Source organism: Mustela putorius, unplaced genomic scaffold (assembly GCF_011764305.1).
Source record: "Mustela putorius furo isolate JIRA1106 unplaced genomic scaffold, ASM1176430v1.1 tig00003834_pilon_pilon_pilon, whole genome shotgun sequence".
In the NCBI taxonomy this organism is placed as follows: Eukaryota; Metazoa; Chordata; class Mammalia; order Carnivora; family Mustelidae; genus Mustela; species Mustela putorius.
The window spans coordinates 62,242,960-62,263,187 of NW_025421987.1; the positions used below are offsets into that span (position 1 = coordinate 62,242,960).

General features: G+C 37.2%; 2 protein-coding genes across 2 annotated transcripts in view; one reads left to right on the forward strand and one right to left on the reverse strand.

Annotated features, from left to right (window-relative positions):
• The window catches only part of GFM1 (G elongation factor mitochondrial 1), a 43,590-nt gene that overhangs the window by 18,358 nt on the left and 5,004 nt on the right, over positions 1-20,228 (forward strand). The window contains exons 11-15 of the mRNA XM_004755639.3: positions 1,022-1,078; positions 3,963-4,100; positions 4,979-5,061; positions 15,188-15,350; positions 17,666-17,810. Coding sequence (XP_004755696.1) covers positions 1,022-1,078; positions 3,963-4,100; positions 4,979-5,061; positions 15,188-15,350; positions 17,666-17,810 — 586 coding nt within the window. The remainder of the gene's footprint in view (positions 1-1,021; positions 1,079-3,962; positions 4,101-4,978; positions 5,062-15,187; positions 15,351-17,665; positions 17,811-20,228) is intronic.
• On the reverse strand, positions 5,089-11,633 carry LXN (latexin). The gene is made up of 6 exons (XM_004755638.3): positions 11,268-11,633; positions 9,695-9,757; positions 8,396-8,573; positions 7,988-8,124; positions 5,698-5,760; positions 5,089-5,421 (listed from the first exon to the last, which is right to left on the reverse strand). The coding sequence occupies exons 1-6, from the start codon at positions 11,394-11,396 to the stop codon at positions 5,323-5,325; spliced, it is 669 nt and encodes a 222-aa protein (XP_004755695.1). The 5' UTR covers positions 11,397-11,633; the 3' UTR covers positions 5,089-5,322.

Consider the following 20,228-nt stretch of genomic DNA (forward strand, 5'->3'; position numbering starts at 1 on the left):
TGCCTTTGAATCCCCCTTCACTCACTTTTCCCTTTATTGAGTAGGCTCTCCGACAGTATGACCATGTGTTCATGAGGGCGGTCCCTCTCCTGAATTTAGTAAAGAAAGACCTAGTACACCTGGGTAATTTGCCGTGAAGGAATTTACAGTGGGTCATTTACCTAAGAACTGATCCAGCCCTAATAGATGAGCACTATAATAGTCCCTGTATTATGTGATGAATTCATAATTTTATAATTTAGCTTTTCTGTATAAGATATTCTCTAATGTCCAATGTCCATGGCTTTCCATGTTGATTTAAGATACTACAGAAAATCAAAGTCTGTACAGGTTTGGGGGGATCTAGAGAAGGGGCATAGTTTGTAAACAAATAGTGTTGATAAGGCCTTCTCTAAATACCTATAATTAGTAATGTAAGGGACTGGAGGTTGTGAGAAATGCTTAGGCTTTGAAGCAAATAGACCTTGATTAGAGTCTCACCTCTGTCAAGTTATTTTGTCTTTCCACGCCTTTAATGATTTTATTTGTAAAATGGGGATATCTGCTTGTCAGAGTTGTGACTGACTGAATGAGGTATCATATGCATAAAGAATCTAGTGCCCTTTCTCTGTTTTATCAGTCATGGTATATTTTTGATTAAATAAAGTAACTTAGCAAAAGACAGCAACAGCACGTGTAGCCACTAGCCTACATAAGAATTTCAAATTTTGGCATTTGGGTTCATTATGATTATATTTAAAATGAATGTGTCAATAAACTTAGGGGTTTTAAATAGTGAATAATCTTTTTTTTTGTTATTTTGGGAGGGAGGAGATCATGTAAGTATATGCATTCATTTATTAATGTATTGCATTAATATATTTAATAGAAAACAGACCAAAGAGATGTATTGTCTAACATAAACATGATGACTAGTATTTGTCCTTTGTTCTTTTGTAAGTAGCACATTAAAATTAATCCATCCCTGACCCAAATAGTACTGTACTTGAATTCTTCTTTGTTCTTTTAAAAAATATTTTAGGAGTCAATTCATGTTCCTGATCCTGTCATTTCAATAGCAATGAAGCCTTCTAACAAGGTAGGAGTTTGGTTTCAATCTCAGTATAGCACAATAAAAACTTGAGCCCTTTTTCATCTTTCTACACAATGCACATAGTATCCTGTGATACCCAGCAATCTTATGGTCTCTCTTCTTTTGGTATTGAACTTACGTTCTAAAACTACCAGTCTCTTGGTAGTAATTAGTTCTCATTATACCTGAAAAAGTTGATGGTATTAAAGTAGGCACAAGACTGTGCTTTCTAACTCTTTACAGTATCATTGGCTCCAAAGTGGTAAGAATATTTTCCTATATACAGATCATAAAGGAACGGAATAGGGGAAATAGGACATTTATCCTAAGTTATAGTGAAACCTCACTGAACTACATTAGATTACTACATAGATTAATTGCCTCATGGATTATAATACATCTCTGGATTTGTGGTAGTTATGAAGTATATATCTCATTATAACATGGAAAGCCTGCAAACAAGACTTTTCCTCCCCCCCTTTTTTTTTAAAGATTTCATTTATTTATTTGATAGAGAAGGAGAGGGAGCAGGAGCAGGGGGAGAAGCAGAGTGCCCGCTGAGCAGTGAGCCTGATGCAAGGCAGATCCCAGGCCCATGGGATCAAGACCTGAGCCGAAGACATGCTTAACTTACTGAACTACCAGGCACTGCATCACTTTTTTTTTTTTTTTTTTTTTTTTAAGTAGACTGCATGCTAGGTGTGGATGTGAGGCTTGAACTCACAACCCTGAGATCAAGACCTGAGCTGAGATCAAGAGTCAGATCTTAACCAGCTGAACTACCCAGGCACCTCTTTGTCAGTTTCAAATAGAATAGTTTTATGGTTGGATTTGAAGTCATTTAGCTTTTTATGAAACCAGAATTTCTTGAATAGTTTCTTACTTGTATTACTACCACTGGAATTAGTTTGCATTGCTCGAATAATTGAGTTAAGTTGGTTTGACATTCATAACAGTCATGTTAATATGGTAAATTGAAATGAACTCATTCATGCATTGAGTGAATATTTTATAATCTCATGTCATCTGGGAACTATTATTTACAAAACATACTCTGATGTATTGTCTTGTGGATACATTAACAGGTACTTCTTCCTCTGTTTTGAGGAAATGAGGTTTTCCAGACCCTTCTCAGTATAGAAAAAAATGTTGAGGGAGCAAGAAACATTATGTCATTCCATCTCAGAAATTTGAGGAAAGCTCTGTGGCCTAGAGCAGGTCATCTTACCATACAGTGAAATGCCACAGTTCCAGCTGCTTTGCTAAAATTGCTTGCTTTTCCCTTCTGAATAATCAGGGAGAGAAGTTAAAGATATTTAACTGTTGATAGTTCACAACAGTGGAGGAAAATCAAAGGCATCAATATCTAAAAGGTTTTTGGTATCTCAGGATTGTCTGTTTGTTGGAGTAAATTTAAATCAAATAATGAAATCACTGCATAAAGCTATGAATCTCGATAGTGGGGGCAGGGATGATCTTCTAGTAAGTTGGGGGTTCTTGGCTAATGTAGGGAAAAGGCCAAAAAACTTCGGAGATAGACTGAGGATTCTGTCTCAGCTTTGCCATGCACTAGCTCTGTGGCCTAGAGCAGGTCACTCAGCCTTTCTACACCTAGTTTCCTCACCTGTGAAATGTGGGTAATTCTGTCTTGCAGCATTTTGGTTAGAATTTGAGGTACATATTCAAAACATATAGCACAGTTCCATGCACACACCTATCGGTGTTAAATACTAGTGATTCAGGGTATGTTAATTTTCTATTACTGCCATAAGAAGAAAGTACCACATACTTGGTGGCTTAAAATAACACAAATGTATTATTATACAGTGTTAGAAATCTGACGAAGTTTTTATTTGACTAAAATCAAGATATTGACAGGACTGTTGCTTTCTGGAGGCTCTTGGGGACATTTTATTTTTGCTTACTCAAATTGTTAGCAAAATTCAGCTCTTTGTGGCTGTTGGGACTGGGGTCCCCATTTCTTTGATGACTGTCACCTGGGGCCTGGGGTTTTTTTTGTTTGTTGTTTTTTAGTTTGAGAGGCTATCCATTTTCCTAGGCTTGTGGCCCTGTCATCTTGTCTTCAGTGCCTTCAACCATGAAATCAGTCACTTTTGTGCTTCAGATATCTTCTGCCTCTTCCCTCATTCTGTCTTTCTAACCTAACCCTCTGTATTCCTCTTCCTTTTTAAAGGCCCATGTGATTACATTGGGCCAACCCAGATTCTTCATGGTAATCTTCCCATCACAAAGTCTGTAACTTTAATTATAACTGCACAATCCCCTTCACTACATAAAGTAACATTCACAGGTTTGGGGGCATTAGGGCATATCCTTAGAGGACCATAATTCTATTTACCATGTATGGAATTATATCTAAGGAGAATAAAGATACATGCAATCACATCCAAGCAGGCTGTTTTTAAGGGAAGAAGTCTCACTGTGGCATTTGCCTTACTCTTGGTCTTAACTGCCCTGCTTGATTCTACAATCAGGTCTTGGGAAACATGCAGATTCCTTTGGTTATGTGTAGAATTTCTAAAATGTGATAGAGTAACACAGATTCTTCTTTTCCCTTGATGGAGAAAGTTTTCCACAAATGGACAATTTCTATGTATATCCAAGAATAAAATAGGAAAGGGTATAGTTAAGCCTTAGACTCTTGTTTTGTATCTTGTGGAAAGAAAATTCTGTCAGCCAACCATTCCCTGCTCTGTTGACTGTGTGGTGTCCAAGCTTACATGTTGAAAGGGTCTGGCCTAGGAACTAGATGGGGATCATTATTATTTCTTAACTGTTCGTGTATTTGATTACATTTAGTAAAGTTCTTTTAACAATCCTATTGCTTATCATGCTTACTAAAATGTGTAATGACTTTCTTTTTTTTAAGAATGATCTGGAAAAATTTTCAAAAGGTATTGGCAGGTTTACAAGAGAAGATCCCACATTTAAAGTCCACTTTGACAATGAGAGCAAAGAGACCATTGTATCTGGAATGGGAGAATTACACTTAGAAATCTATGCTCAGGTAATGAATAATACGGAAGTTAACTTAAATTCATTTTATTTATGTCTCTGTTTTGTTACAAGTCAATAATTCTCAGTCTAATGACTGTAAACTAATAGTGGTTCTTCAGACTTCATTCTGGTCTGTATCCAGATGTGGTATACTATGTTATAAATGTTACCATCTCTTAAAAATTAATTATTTATTTCTAAATCCTTATATTTGTAAAACATTTGCAGACTCCTAGAATCAAGACTCCCAGGTATTTGCAGTAAGATCGTTCATCCAACACTAGGTCATGGTTAGTTGGGTCATTGCAAATCCCAGTGCCAGCCTTAGGGAGACAACCTGCCAGGAGAGACCTGCTGAGGCAGTTAGCCCACCAGTACCTGCTCTTGGAACCATTTCTTAACTGTTTTCTTCTGAAGTCAGTACTTGAAGGTTTAGATAGATACAGTACTAGAATTGCTTTATATTTTCCCCTAGAAATGGTCTTCTGTATCTATGAATGAAAACAAAAGCTATTTGACTTATGATTGAAAATTCTGGTTGTGATCCTGTTTTTGAAATTAAGGTAGTAGAAACTCTGACAACAGACTTATAGGCTATTCCAGAGAATATATAATAATATGAAATAAAGGTGACATTTTAGTGGATAGATTAATTAGAGGTAAGTGTAAGTTAAACAGTCTAAATTAGAATTCATTTCTATAAAATCTTTAAGAATCATTTGTATTACTTAAATCATGTATCTAACCTTTGTAAGATACTTAAATGATTTAAGATTTATCATTTTTATCATATTTAAATGAGTGCTTCAAATGTAGTTAAGATTCTTTTTTCTTCTTTCAGTTTGTTTTTTAAGTATACCAAAAAATTATCTCCTCTCTTCTTTTTAGAGGATGGAAAGAGAATATGGCTGTCCTTGTGTCACAGGAAAGCCAAAAGTTGCTTTCAGAGAGACCATTACTGCCCCCGTCCCGTAAGTATGCAGCAGAATTAAACATACTGTGAGGCCAGAATTGAAGCTTTTTATTATGGGATATACATACCACTATTAGTGTTGGGACACTTTTACATCATGTGAGTCTCTATTATGGAATCTGTGTAGTTCTATACTGTCACGAAGACATTTATACAAAGTGATATTTTGGGATTTGCTTGACCCCATAAACTAGGTATCAGTGAAGGCATACACACATCATCAGTAAGTACATTGACACGTCAGTGTGAGGGTCTTCCGTTATTCTAGTTGTGCTTCCTTTGGCAGACGGCTGTTATGTTTGACTTTAGTACCATACTGCGGGTGCCAGAGAACTTGCATTTGCCAAGGAATAATCTCCTGCAAGTAAAGGAAACTAACTAATGCTGTGATAAAATTCAGAAAACATGTAAGAAAACAACGTTGGTTTAGATTTTGTTAGAGACAAAACAGTCCTTATAAAGAATAGCAAAAAAAAAGTTTGGCTACAAGTATAATATACTTTAACCTGGTGTCTATATTAATTTACAGGAATTCTGACTTAGGGTCAAAATTAATAAGGCATACATACACTGTGGCTCTAAAACAAGTCTCAATTTTCAAAGTCTCATCAAAGAAAAGTAGCTGATACTTTACCTGAGATGCAATGTCATGAAGTAGAACGGTGTAGTCTAACTCAATGAAGTCATCATTTCTTTGCTATCATAAAAAATAAAAATCTGGTGTTTGAAACAGTATCTTTGGCAAAAATAGTATTTTCATTTTAAAATTCAGCTTTCATTACTAGATGATAATACTTCCATTTAATACATAAAAACAAAAATTGAATGTTATAATTTATTTAGCCTGATCAGAAAACCTGTGTTCCTGGGGCACCTGGGTGGCTTAGTCCGTTAAGTACCCAACTCTTGGTTTTAACTCAGGTCACAATCTCCTGATTGTGAGCTGGAGCCCTGCACTGGGCCAGCACTTGGCCTGGAGCATGCTGGAGCTTCCCTTTCCCTCCCTCTGCCCTTACTACTCAATACCCATGCCTGCATGCGCGCGCTCTCTCTCTCTCTCTCTCTCTCTCACACACACACACACACACAAAAAAAAAAAAAGAAAAGAAAAGAAAAAGAAAAACTGTGTTCTTACAAAAAAGCTGTATTTCAAACTACATTTTGAAATCATGATTTTTCACCTGTTCTAAAAGTTGTGTTCCCTGAGTTGTGATAGTTACTTCAGAACATTACGATCTAAAGTTTGTCAAAGATTGATTCCTTAATGTTTTTATTTTTTAGAAGCATTGTTTTAGGGGATAAACTACTGAAATGAGTGTTTACAGTAAAGGAAACCAATTTTATAATGGAAATTCTCTTTTTAAAAACTGAAAATAGGATCTTTAAAAAAATAAAAACTGAAAATAGGAAAACAATGTAGTTAAATGATTTTGCAATTAAAGCCTTGATCTGTGCTGCTTATTGTTTTGGACATATAAAGTATTTAGACCACCAGCTACCCAGAAATATTGCATCCACATCGTTTAAAACTGCATTCACCAGAGATTTGCTGTACAAAGCTTTTTAAGGTTTATAATCAATGTGTTGAAACCATCCCTGGCCTCCAAGAGGCAGCATGAGCTGCTATGGCCTCTTTGGTTAATAGCAATTATAAATGTGCAGTCAACCTTTCTACTGAAATTTTAATAATGCTTTAAAACTTTGATGAGGGGTTATAGGAGTTTTCTGTCATCAAACTTCTAGCACTGTCTTGAGCATATTTTGCTATAAGATCATGCCTTGAAAACTATGATTATGATTGTATAACCTCTGTAACCTGGACCTTTTACTCAATTATTTGAGCCTTGTTACCCCAATAGGAATTTGTACTTAAAGTAGATGTCTGCAGAAATGCATTAACAAAAATCCTCTGTTGGGATGCCTAGGTGGTTCAGAGGGTTAAACGTCAGACTTGTGATCTAGCTCAGGTCTTGATCTCAGGGTCAGGAGTTCAGGCCCTGTGTTGAGCTCCACGCTGGGTGCAGAGCCTAATTAAAAATTTTAAAAACGAACAAAAAAAGGCTCTGTTTCTTAAAATGTAGTTGTGGTATTTATGTTAGATATTGACATCATATCCTAATTATTGTGATTGGGTGTCCTGGCCGTCAGTGCCCGTAGGTGTCTACTAGGTGGTTGCAAAAGTCTGTGGAGTAAAGGTGCTCCAGCTGCCTTGCAGTTTGTTTCCAGCAAGCTGAAACAAGTCATTTGGAAAGTCCTTTTCTCTTATAGAACTAAAACTGTTGTGGTTTCTTTGTACTGTTTTTCTTCATATCCATTAGATATCAACAGTTGACTTTTTTTCTTTTTAACTTCTTAATAAAGCTAAAGTGTGAAGATCACTTTATGTCTTTAAAGACTAGAAAGAGGAGGTTCTAGTCCTATCAGACTTAAAAGACTAGCAGGCTAGCAGTTAGATATGAGGTGGTAGATTATGACTAGAAAAGAAAATGATATACAGCAAATTTCACAAAGATTAAAAGATGCTAAGATATATGTTCTAGCTAATTCTTAGGGCAAAAAAATGCCAGCCTTGTCTCTGAGGAGCTCTGGCACCACCATTTCAATAGAGAAAAAAAAACAGAGGCAGTTTCATTTGCATAGCTATAAAGACTTCCAATACCAAATTTAGATCACCAAAGGGTATACTCTGTATTAAGCTGAGCACAAAAACTGAATGCCAAATTATTTATAACTCAATACTTTACTCTCTTGAAACTGTAGCTTCAACTTTTTAAACCTCAGTTGTAACTGACCACTCCTTCAAAATACCAGCATCACTATTAAATATAAAATGACCGAAGGGGCACTATTTATCCAATTATGAATGATCACACTTTCAGTAAAATACAACCCTGTTAATAGTATATTTTATAGAAATCACTTACCACTTGCTTGACAGTTTGAATTTTTACCATTTTATACCATGTGTTTTCAGTAGAATTCTGCCATATTATATAACCACAAGCAACCCAGGCTAAGTGTCGAACTGGCTTCATTTCTGGAGCTACATTTCCAAAACTGTCTGGTGAGGAAACAATTATATGGTAAATAGGATTATTTATACATACAGTGTTAACCTTTAAGAAATCTAAATTCTAAATCATGTTTTAGTTTCCTTCAAATGTGTACAGAATATAAGTAAGTCCCTTTTTGTTGAATTAGATTGATAATGAATATTTTTCAAAAAGCCAGTATATTTCCAACATATTGTTAACATCTAACGGTTTTGAGCACAGATAATTTATACTGATCTTAAAGTTGAAAAAAAAATTTTCCATGCCATATTTATATACCTGGAATATTTTGTGCTTCAAGTGGTTCCTTCGTGGACTTGAGTCTTTGATAAAATGTGTTATCTTCTTTATCTGGGTTCTTTCCAATTTCTCCTTCAAATGTGAAGTTGACTTCTGGTGCAGTATCTTGTCCCATTAGAGGGTAAAGTACTTCCGCTGTACAGTTCAGTGTAACTTGCTGTTTGAAACATTTTGCAAAATACCTTTACATGTAAATGGCCATCCATTCCTAATTGTCATTGTTGAGATGCAACATTTAAAGTGTTGGCCCCCAATCATGTTTCAAACTTGACTTCAGAGTGTCTATTACAGAGCTATCTTAATTGGGTGTGGCCTACAGTTTTCTTGAAGGTATCTAAAATAGGTAACTTATTTTATAACTTATTAAGTATCATAATCTTACAATTCATCTTAAAACTTTATTATGTCAGTGTTAATGGTGTATCCCATTTGTGAGGCCAGATTTTAGTCAGACTTTATGTACTACCTCTAGACTTCGTTACTTTTAAGTCTTACTCTACCCTCTGCTTCTGAAACAACAGAAATATCCTCAAGCCCAGATAAATTAATCTGTATCTAGATGTAAAATTAGAAAATAGTAGCAAATAGTAGCTAGTAATAGTTGGTTCTGCTTTGAAAGATGGCTGTCTAGTAGCTCAGATAATCTTAATAAATCTCTTATGTTAGCCTGTGTCTCTTCTGAATTATGCTCAACAAAAGAGCAAGCTTTTTAAAAAGTTTTAAGATGGTTATGGTACAAACTGCAATTCCTTTTTTTTTTTTTTAAGTTTGTCTCACTAATAATTTGGCAGGTATGTAATATTTAAAAATCTCCCTGCCACATTACTGAAAGATTCCTATGAACATACTGGTATCATTTGATCATTTTATTGCTCATGAATATCTAAATGCACCAGCTTTCTTTAAATGGAAGAAATAAAAAAATAGAATGAGAAAGGCAAACATAAGAAAGTGATGATGACTGGAGAGTAAATTACTTTATTTGTTCATATCATGCATAAGTTCAGACTGCCCTAAGAATATATTTAAGAGAATTTATTTGAATTGATATGGGTAGTCTTTTCTAAGTAGCTGAATAGAATTACTTCATGTATCTCAGAGTATGTTTTTAAAAGAGTATAATTAGACCCTTGAATGCTCATTATTTTTTTCAAGGCAGGAATTTCACAACAACTTAAAAAAGAAAATACAAGTTAATCCTATGATTTGATTAGGGAAGGTGATCTAAAATATTTATAAAGTCAAATTTTATTTTATAATAAAGGACATTTTACTTACTTTTTGGATAATTTCTTCCACAGAAAATTTAAGGCAATACTTGTGTCCTTTTCCCGGAATATCCTATTAAGAAAATGTGGTGATTTATTATAAGAATAACTCCATTCTTTGTGTTTTTAGAAAAATACATTCTCATTTGGTTGGGGCAGAAGGCTGACTTGGTGAGGGCAAATGATTAAAGCCTTTGACTTTGAAAAAGGCATGTCACCATATATGTAACATCTAATTTAGGAGGTGCATTAAGAGATTTATTTTGGATGGGAACAGAAGAGTGGGATAAAAGCATATATAAAATAAGTTATAATTGGGACGCCTGGGTGGCTCAGTTGGTTAAACAGCTGCCTTTGGCTCAGGTCATGATTCCAGCATCCTGGGATCTAGTCCCACATCGGGCTCCTTGCTCGGCAGGGAGTCTGCTTCTCCCTCTGCCTCTGCCTGTGTTTGCTCTCTCTCCCTCTCTCTCTCTGACAAATAAATAAAATCTTAAAAAAAAAAAAAGCTATAATTCACTTTCATTCATCAGAGGACCTCAACCTCTGGATCTGTAATCCTGAATTCTCTACAAAAGAAATTGTGAGACCTTTTGATTCTAAGATGAAAAACAGGATATACCATTGAAAACATTTTCAGAAAGCCCTGTGTACCCTCCAAACACTGTCCATTTGGGGACAGATTACTGTGAAGTGGTTAGAGATGTTAAATACTGTTTTTATTTGTCCATTAGTGAACCTGCAAAATGATAATTTAACAAATTTTATAACTGTAAGACAGTTGTGTAGGTATTTCACTTTTGAATCAAGATAGAGTTAAGAGTGTGTACCTAATTATCTGGTGCAGTTTTGAAGCAACATCTACTCCCTATCAGCTCTTACAGACTGTTAAGTTTATGTCAGATAACTAAGCGACAATCTCAAATCTTACATTTTAGTAAAATAGAAACAAGCCTAGTTAGTGACAGCTGTGGCCTTAAGCATTTAATTTAATCCTTTGCCAGTGAAAGCATTATCTTTTACATGAATCAGTGGTAGTGGTGTTTGGGTAGTTAAAGCTTCAGCCCACAATGCTTTTGTTCTCTGACTTTGGTTGTCAGTTTGTTTTGCTCTTTGCTTCCCCTTTCATTTTGGTCAAAGGGTCTGATAAAGATTGTTCTAAAATTTCGGCAAAGAAGTATTGTTTGGAAGACAGGATGTTTTGTTGGCTCAGATTGGAGTAGCAGATGAGAAATGCAGTAGCAGTTTTGAGATTCTTTTGAATGGTTCTACAGGTTTCATTCAGAAAATGGTTAAATGCTGCCCCACATTTAGAACGCTTTTCCATTTCTTTGTAAGTGCCCATTAAAACCTGTATCAATGTCTCTAACTTTCCAAGAAAAAACAAACAGCTGTGACTGTCCTGGAGTGTCAGCTATCCCCAGAAATGTTAAGTTCCCTAGACCTGACGTCAACAGCTAGTCCAAAAACAGGCAAGGGTGGAGTAGAAGGGAAATCTCCGGAAGAATGAGGCAGAGACCCTCGGGAGTGGAGGGAAAGCAAGTAGGTGCAGGCCCCCGCCCACTGCCCTCTGTCGGACTCACCTCCATGCTGGCTTGTTTGATAGTCTGCACCAGAAACACCTTGTGGGGGGTTCCCTGCTGGTAGTTGATGCAGTTCTCCGCCACCGAGGCTGCCCTGGAGGCTGGGAAATGGGCCGGGGGGATTTCCATTCTTGGTGGGAGCCTACGGCTGCTCAAGTTGCAGGGACCAGACGCTCCCAGCGCACCGCTGGTTCAGCCTTCTGCCGGGGAGCTGCGACGACGGAAGAGTCGCACGCTGAGGTCTGCCGGGTGTGGGCGGGATCGCCAGCTCCCACCCTTCTCTTCCTCCTTCCCTCCTTCTGATTCAGGAAGCAGCCGCAAGGGCGCTGGCTCCCGCTGCTGCTCCGGGGGCCCCGCCCCACTGCCACCCACAGCACGGACTTGTTCCTGCGAGGGGAGAGCCGTGGCCTTTCCGGCTGGCGAGGGTGGAGGTGTGGGGAGGGAGTTGGTGGGTTAGGCTGGCTGGGACTTTGTGCTTCCTTTCATTAACCTTTACTGAAGTGCAGGGAGGGGCGTTCTGGCCTTTTCGTTTATGGAGCGTGCCTCTCGGGCCTCCAGTTTCCTCTTCATGGAAGAAATCTGGTTGCTTCACATGCCCTTCAGAGCACACCTTCCTCAGACACTACTCACAGTGTCAGGCCCAGGGCAAAGTGCAAAAGGAGCTCCAGGTAGCGAGTGGGTTGGTTACTTTTTTCTCTTTCCCCTTCTGAGGTCCAGGAGCCCTCTTGGTTAATCCTCTTTTCTGTGGAATTGGACCAATGCTGCCCAAATCAGCATATGAGAAATTAGCATTAATTTGGAGGGCTATGTAATTTCTTAGATCAAGAGAAATAAATAACACCTGCACCCCTTTCTCCCTTTGCTGATCTTAGAAAAATAAGATTTTGCTGTAAAACCATGCTTCCGACCTTCTGATCACTTTGAAATTTTTACTTTAAGAATTAAAACATTTAAGAACTGAGCTTCAAGCACTGCATTGAAGAAACTTCTAACAAAGATGAGAGTTTTTATAGCTGCTTAAGCAACCACAGACTTTTAGTAGGTAGTGCATTTCCATTCTCCAGATTTCTTAATTACCTTGTTTTACCTTTGAAGGGACTATACTTTAGGCTTTGGATTTGCTCTAGCTCAGGAAGCAAAGGTTCCTTTTTATCTGTATGGCCAAACTTTCCAAGCTCATTGGCTTGGAAAATAGAGATTCTTTGCTTTTTTCCCTCAAAATGGATTTTTGAAGATTCTTTGAAAGTTCCTTGGGTGGGCATATGTGTTTTACTTTAAAAAATAAACTTAAAAATGTATTTGTAATGTGTTCTTTCCCTCAAATATCCTTAATTTACTCAGTCTTTATTTGCAGTAAGTATATATATATTTTAATGTAAGGAATAAAGCATTTCTGTCTTTTCTAGTTACATTAGTCCACCAATTGTCAAGTGAGTTGAGGATGACAGGGTTTCTCTCCTTAAGGCTTTTTTCTTTTAAAAAAAAAAAAAAAAAGATTTTTCTTTTTGGGCTTGAGAGGGTGAGTCATTCATATGTATCAGCCAACCTCTTAGGTTGTCATTGTGTATGTATGTGTGTGTATTGTTTGAATCATGTGTTTCTTTGATCGTGTCCAGGAAAGAGTGGCTGAGTACATTCTGATGATGCTGAAAGAGCTTTTGGTTGATAATGAAAACTAATATGAATGAAAACTAAGTAAAAAGATCTCTATCTTGCAATTTTGGCACAACTATAAAATCAAAATAAATGTGCAAAATAGAGATAAAACCAATACAGTTATGAAGTGCCAGGGTGGTTCAGGCAGTTAAGTGGCTGCCTACAGCTCAGGTCATGATCTGAGGTCTTGGGATCAAGCCCTGCACTGGGCTCCCCGCTAGGCAGGGAGTCTGCTTCTCCCTTTCCCTCTACCCCTTCCCACCATTCATGCTCTTTCTCAAATACATAAAATCTAAAAAACAAAACAAAAACCCCAACACTGTTCTAATTAACATTAATTTTATCGTGAGAGATGATGTTTTGCCGAAACAAAATTGCCTCCCCAACATGACTGGGGCCTGGGTTCTTTTACCTGCAGCACTCCTGTTAGCTGCCTACCAAGTGATGTCTTAGTTCTTCTACCTCTTGTAAGCTGCTGTAGTCTGTCTTCACGTACCGCCGTCTAACAGCTTTTTCAGTGAAATCATCATTTGCAGGTTATGTCAGCTTATGTTCTTATTAGCCTTCTAGAAAAATGTTTAATTAAGAGCATTGGCTTTAGTACAATCCTGGCTCTGCTATTTAACTGCATCATATTTGGCAAGTTACTTTCTCAAGTTACTTCTCATCTGTAAAATGGTGATAGTAGTACACAATCGTAGTTTGTGGGGAAGAACAAATAAAATGATCCGTAAAATCTGCTTAGCACAAGCCTGGTGCCTCCATGTTTCATTATTTGGCCTTCACTTGATTACGATTCAGACGTGAGCCCTGAAACTTACTGGTTTGTAAACTGGTCCTGCAGGGCACTGCTGGAAGTGTTCTCTGTGCTGTCCTATATTGTACCCATTTCCCACATTTGACTGTTGACCACTTGAAATGTGACTAGTGCAACTGAGGAACTGAATTTTAAATTTTTAAAAAATTTTAACTTAACTATAAACATCCCTGGTTAGTGATTACCCTACAGACAACAGAGCATATGTTTGTATTGATGTCATATTATTGTCAAATTGAAAACAAAACTGTAAACATGTCAGAGAACTTGTGCATACCCAAGACTTGCCAGGGGCCCATGGTTATGGAATCCCTGCAGCAAGTCCTTTCATTCTCTTAGTTCTGATAGCTGGTTTTTTCCCTCCCAGAACAGTGTCTCTGTCAGTACTTTGTTTCTCTCAGCCCATCCCGAGTCTCCTGGTGGCAGAGAGACTGTTTATAGGCAGTTCAGCAGGCATATTCACATTTAGGCTTCTTATGAAACCGCATACTCCAAGCTGGTGTCTGCTACAAAAATGAGTATTTAGTAATTTCAAACCACCACACATCTGTATGTAGGGACACACTCATTCACGTCCATTTACCTGCAGTTGTCTGAGATAATTTTGAAAGCAGGTGGCCTCTTTCATCTTGAGGTCTTGAGGAAGGTTTCACTTTAAAGGAAGAAATGCTTTGCAGGCAGTGTGGATACTCATGAAATTGTTTTTGGTTTTTTGTTGTTTTTGGTTTTTTTTTTTTTCAGGGAAATAGCGTATGTTTACAAATGTTTTAATAAGTATGTAGAAAGTGCTTACTCTGTTTATGTGGCCATTAGTGGTTTGAAGTAAACACTGCTATGTCTGTATATTTTCTGTATATGTATCTATTTATATGAGTGACTTATGTTAGTCACCGTTTTGCCATTACTCTCTTCAGGTATTAATCCACCTGAAACTCCCGTCTCTTGTATTGTGTCACTCCATAAAGTCCAAGTGGTAAATTAATTTAGATAGGAACTATCTGAATAAATTAACTGCAGAGCTCCCATTTTCAAGTAACTGTCTCTGGCTGTAGAAATTAAGAACAGAACGCTGTGTCCCAGGGAAGGGAGGCATTCCAAAAGAAGAGGCTGAGCTCTTCGAATGTAGGTTACTAGAGCAAGAACCTTAGACTGACTTTTAACACTTTTACGTTTCTACTTGTGAAGTAAAGAATTGGCAGAATGAAAGAAAACCATGGATTATTTTGGTGTTGTACCTCATCCTCACCTCCAAGTAAAAACATGAAAGAGAGAATTACCTTTTAAGTAAATTTTACAGTAAAATTTTATGACAGTAAATTCAAAGGAACAAGTAAGTAAAAATGGTAAAATGCAGTTTTTCATTTAAATCGGTAGGAATTATTTCATTTTGGTAATTAATTATGTTAATGCCATGTTGATTTTTTCTCCCCTCCTAAATCACTTTCAGGTTTGAATTTACACATAAAAAACAATCGGGTGGTGCAGGCCAGTTTGGAAGAGTGATAGGTGTACTGGAGCCTCTGGACCCAGAGAACTACACTAAGTTGGAGTTTTCAGATGAAACATTCGGGGCAAATGTTCCAAAGCAGTTTGTGCCTGCAGTAGAAAAGGTAACAACAAAAATGACTTGATTACATTTTTTTCAACCAGTTTATTAGGTGGTATTGAATCGTATTTCTTTTGTTTGTTTGTGTGTTTATATTTTTAATTTAATTTTTTCAGTGTTCCAAGAGTCATTGTTTATGCACCATGCTCCTCTTCTTCTTCTTCTTCTTTTTTTTTAAAGTTTTATTTATCCAAGTAATCTCTATACCCAACGTGGGACTCAAACTCATGACCCCAAGATCAAGGGTCTCATTCTCTTCTGACTAAGCCAGCTAGGTGCCCTTCAAATCCTATTTCTATCACATTGTCTTCTGTGGTTCATTTCATTTACAGTCCTGCTTCTTTACCTGATTGGTAAGCTTTCCATCTGATTTAGGAACTTTAGTTCATTAGGATGAAGAGCTATAAATATATGCTATGACAGTGAGGGGGGAACTCATTCTGTTTCTTTTCCTTTATATCTTTTTTCTAAAACAAAGCAGTAGTTCTTTCTCTAAGAGGACTTATTTTCCTTCTCATAGTCCACCCGTCTCCAGATTGTAGCCAGCTTTTCAAAGACATGCACTTAGCAAATATATATTAAGCACTTTTCATATTTAAGCACTCTCCTAAGGGGCAGAGGGAGAGGGAAAGAGAGAATCTTAAGCAGGCTCTGTGCCCAGGGCAGAGCCTAATAGAGGGCTCAATTTCACATCCCTGAGATCGTGACCTGAGCTGAAATCAAGAGTTGGATGCTTAACCGACTGAGCCACTCAAGTATCCCTCATTCTGTTTCTTAATCATAGTTATTCTATTTCTTTTGATAAATTGAGCCTATGTTGTAAATAGCAATCAACAATTAAAATTTTGTAGCAGTCAGTAGGGTTTTATGAAGGCTTTAAGTTTACTGTTACAGTAGCATGATCTTTTGCCAAGATTCCCAATATCTGAGTTCTCCCAACGTCTCTGCTACTGATTAATGCACTCTTTGGTAAATCATGGTGTTCAGAGCCAGTTTCTTCATTTGTAAAGTGTAAGTAAATAGAAAACTAAACTTGAACCCCTTACCAACTTGAGGGTCAGATAATACTCTGTGACATTTCTTTGTAAAGTGTGAAGTGCTTTGCACATGTAAGAGGTTAGTGTTTTGTTTGCTTTCTAGGTCACTGGCTTTAAGACTGTTGTAAACCGGGCGCCTGGGTGGCTCAGTGGATCAAGCCGCTGCCTTCGGCTCAGGTCATGATCTCAGGGTCCTGGGATCGAGTCCCACATCGGGCTCTCTGCTTGGCAGGGAGCCTGCTTCCCTCCCTCTCTGCCTGCCTCTCTGCCTACTTGTGATCTCTGTCAAATAAATAAATAAAATCTTCAGCAACTGTCCTCCTATATTGAGATTTTTAGGTTTTCGTTTACCCTTTTAGCTTAGAAATCTTTGCTAATTATAATTTCAGCTTTAGCGGTGGTAGCATTTTGTGATTACTGTATTTCGTTCACTGTACTTTATTTCAGGAGAGTATTTTGTCACTCGTATACCTTTAAGTTATCTTGTATTCTTCAATATTAATGTAGGTAAAGGAGGGTTTATGTTTTTTTCAGCATATAGAGTTTATAGTTTTGCAGAGTCAGAAATATATTGTACTCTATGTGCAGCAATGTGATTGTCAGGAAAAACTAACTTGAATTGTGGGAGCTCTACAAATGTTGAAGTGGCTGAAAAAGGATTGCAAACTTATCACATTATACTTTTAAAATATGTTTAGTTTATTGTGTATCAGTCATACGTCAATGAAGCTGGTTTTTTGTTTTTTTTTAAAAAGAACTGCATCAGGAAAAATGAATTTACTTTTGAATTCCAGTTCTTACTGGCATGTATAACACCAAAGCCATAATGTAGTGATCTGCCAGTGAGGCAAAGCCCTGATAGGTGTATAATGGGAGCTCAGGACATAGCTGTTGAATCAATGCCAAGTTTGATGGAAGTATTCTTCCTTGCTTTTCCTCTGTTTCCTCCTTATAAAATTAAGAGCAGGCTGTCTGTATAATGGGTTATAAGAGGTAAGTAATTCCTGAAGATGTTAAGTGTCGGCACTCTCAGCATCACTTTCAAACCAGCTCGCACTTTTAAGTGATAACGCTTTTCCAAGGGATTGTTCATCTAGATGCCACAATAATAATATTTAAGTAGTTAAGCTATTCAGCTTTTTAAAACTTATTTTTCTGAGGAGTAAAATGTAGTATTCATAAAAATGTTCAATTTCTGAACAGTAAAATGTGTGAGTATTTTTGATAATTCACCTGGAAGTGAAATCCACTGACTCCATAAGTTGTATTCATTCACTAACAGGGGTTTTTGGATGCCTGTGAGAAAGGCCCTCTTTCTGGACACAAGCTCTCTGGGCTCCGGTTTGTCCTGCAAGATGGGGCGCACCACATGGTTGATTCCAATGAAATCTCTTTCATCCGTGCAGGAGAAGGTGCTCTTAAACAAGGTACTGTGCCCTGTGTTTGCTGCAGCACGGTGTGTGTTTCCCTGACAGATCGTCAGAGACTCTGAGTGCAGTGCTGTGTTTTAGTCTTGGGCCCCAGAATCCCAGGCAGCCCACCGGGGCACTTGGCAGGTGTGGGCAAATCTAGAGTTGAAGTGAGGGTAGCTTACTGTACTCTCTTCCTTACAAAACTGAAAGCCTACCTGTTCTCCTAAATTACCTAATATTTGTCATATGCTTAAATTTAAAGATAACCTGTAAGTTCTGGTTTTTTTGCCACTTTTTAAAAATCAATTAATTAGCATACAGTGTAGTATTAGTTTCAGAAGTAGAGTTCGTCAGTAGCATTAACACCCAGTGCTCATTACATCAAGTGCCCTCCTTAATGCCCGTCACCCAGGTACCTCATCCGCCCACCACCTCCCCTACAGCAACCCCCAAATTTGTTTCCTAGAGTTAAGTCTCTTATAGTTTATCTCCCTCTGATTTCACTTTATTTTATCCTCCCTTCCCCTGTGTTCATCTGTTTTGTTTCTTAAATCCCACATATAAGTGAAATCATATGATATTTGTCTTTCTCTGATAGACTTATTTTGCTTACCATAATACCCTCTGGTTCCATCCACATCATTGCAAATGGCAAAATTTCAGTCTTTTTGATGGCTAAGTAATATTCGTGTGTGTGTTTGTGTGTGTGTGTGTGTGTGTGTAGATAGATAGATAGATAGATAGAGATATGCATGCCATATCTTTACCATTCCTCTGTCAAAGGACATCTGCGCTTTTTCCATATTTTGGCTGTTGTGTTTTTAATAAAGAAGATAGATGTGCTTGGAGTACTAAGAGATATTTTATAGAAACATTGCCATCATGCTCTTTTACTGACTTACTCAGATATCAGGAAATCCATAAATTTTAAGTAATTTTTGTAAAGTGTGACATTTTAGGCTTTTAGGCATTTTGTGGGTGGCAACACATTTTGAAGGAATTCAGTAAACTTAATTCACAGTGCAGACCTCTTGATAAACTGCTGGAATTGTCAACCTTTTCCACACAGAATAACTGGTGTATTAAAAACCCTGATGAACCAGAAACCTAAACAATTGCAAGTGTATCTGATTCTTGCTTTTAAGAGAGAAGAGCAAATAACACAGCAATCTGACATCAGGGTTATTCAACAAAGGAACTTGAAACCTCTGTCCTGGACCCAGAAAATGTATTCTCTCTGTCATCTCTTCCATATTATTAATAATGTACATAAGTATCTTTAGACAGGAGAATTATATTATGGTTTATGAAACATTTCAGAAACATTTTTATCAGAGGCAGTCAAAATGGACAGTAAAGATTAGATTAATCATAATATTTTTTAAGCATTCTGTAAATCACAATTTTGTTGATTCTACATGAATTTTGGACTTCATTTTGTTTTTCTGTTTGCATCTGTGACCAGGTGTGGGGCAGTCATTGGAAAAGATTGCTCATTTCTTGACTAGGTTGCTAATTCCTTATATACTTAAACTAATGGCAGCTATTAATAATTTGAGTATTAGTTTCTCAGTTGTGAAAGGGAGAGAAAGTCCTTCATTTTCTTTTGCCAGCTCTGTTAAAAATGCAGTTGAAATCTGTGATCTGGAAATCTTGTCGTAATCTGAAGATTGTGTTAATAGGAAAAAGGGAAATTAAGTCACAAAGATTTTCTAAGGCATGATTCACATTAAAACACTTGCCGCTCCTGGCTCAGAGGAGAGCCTGCTTCTCCCTCTTTCACTCCACATGCTTGTGCTCTCTCTCCTCCTTAATACCTGCCACCAGGCTAATCCATCCCCTCACTCCCCTCCCCTATGAAACCTTCAGTTTGTTTCCTCTAGTCCATAGTCTCTCATGGTTCATCTCCCCCTCTGATTTACTTCAATTCATTTTTCCTTTCCTTCTCCTAATGTCCTCCATGTTATTCCTTATGCTCCACAAATAAGTGAAACCACATGATAATTGTCTTTCTCTGCTTGACTTATCTCACTCAGCATAATCTCTTCCAGTTCCATCCATGTCGATACCTTCTACAAGAATAGTCAAATTAGAAATCACCAATTATTTTATGCTGCTTCTTGACTGGAAATTAGTAGCTTTCCTGGAGATAGAGCTTAAACAAAGCCAGATAATTGGTATGGTTCTCAGTTAACAAAAAGCCTCATCTTCTTCTTTAATTGCTCCTATAAGAGATATAACTAAATGGAGACATATATGCACATAATTTACACATGTGCATCCATGAAAACAGCCTGTACATCTGTGTATATTAGCTAAACTGGTGAATATGTGATCTTTACTTTTTAATTATTTAAGTGTACAGACATTAAGTATGAAAACTGCCTCGTAGGTGTGCAAAGGAAAAACACTAGATAGTAATTGAGATTTTTT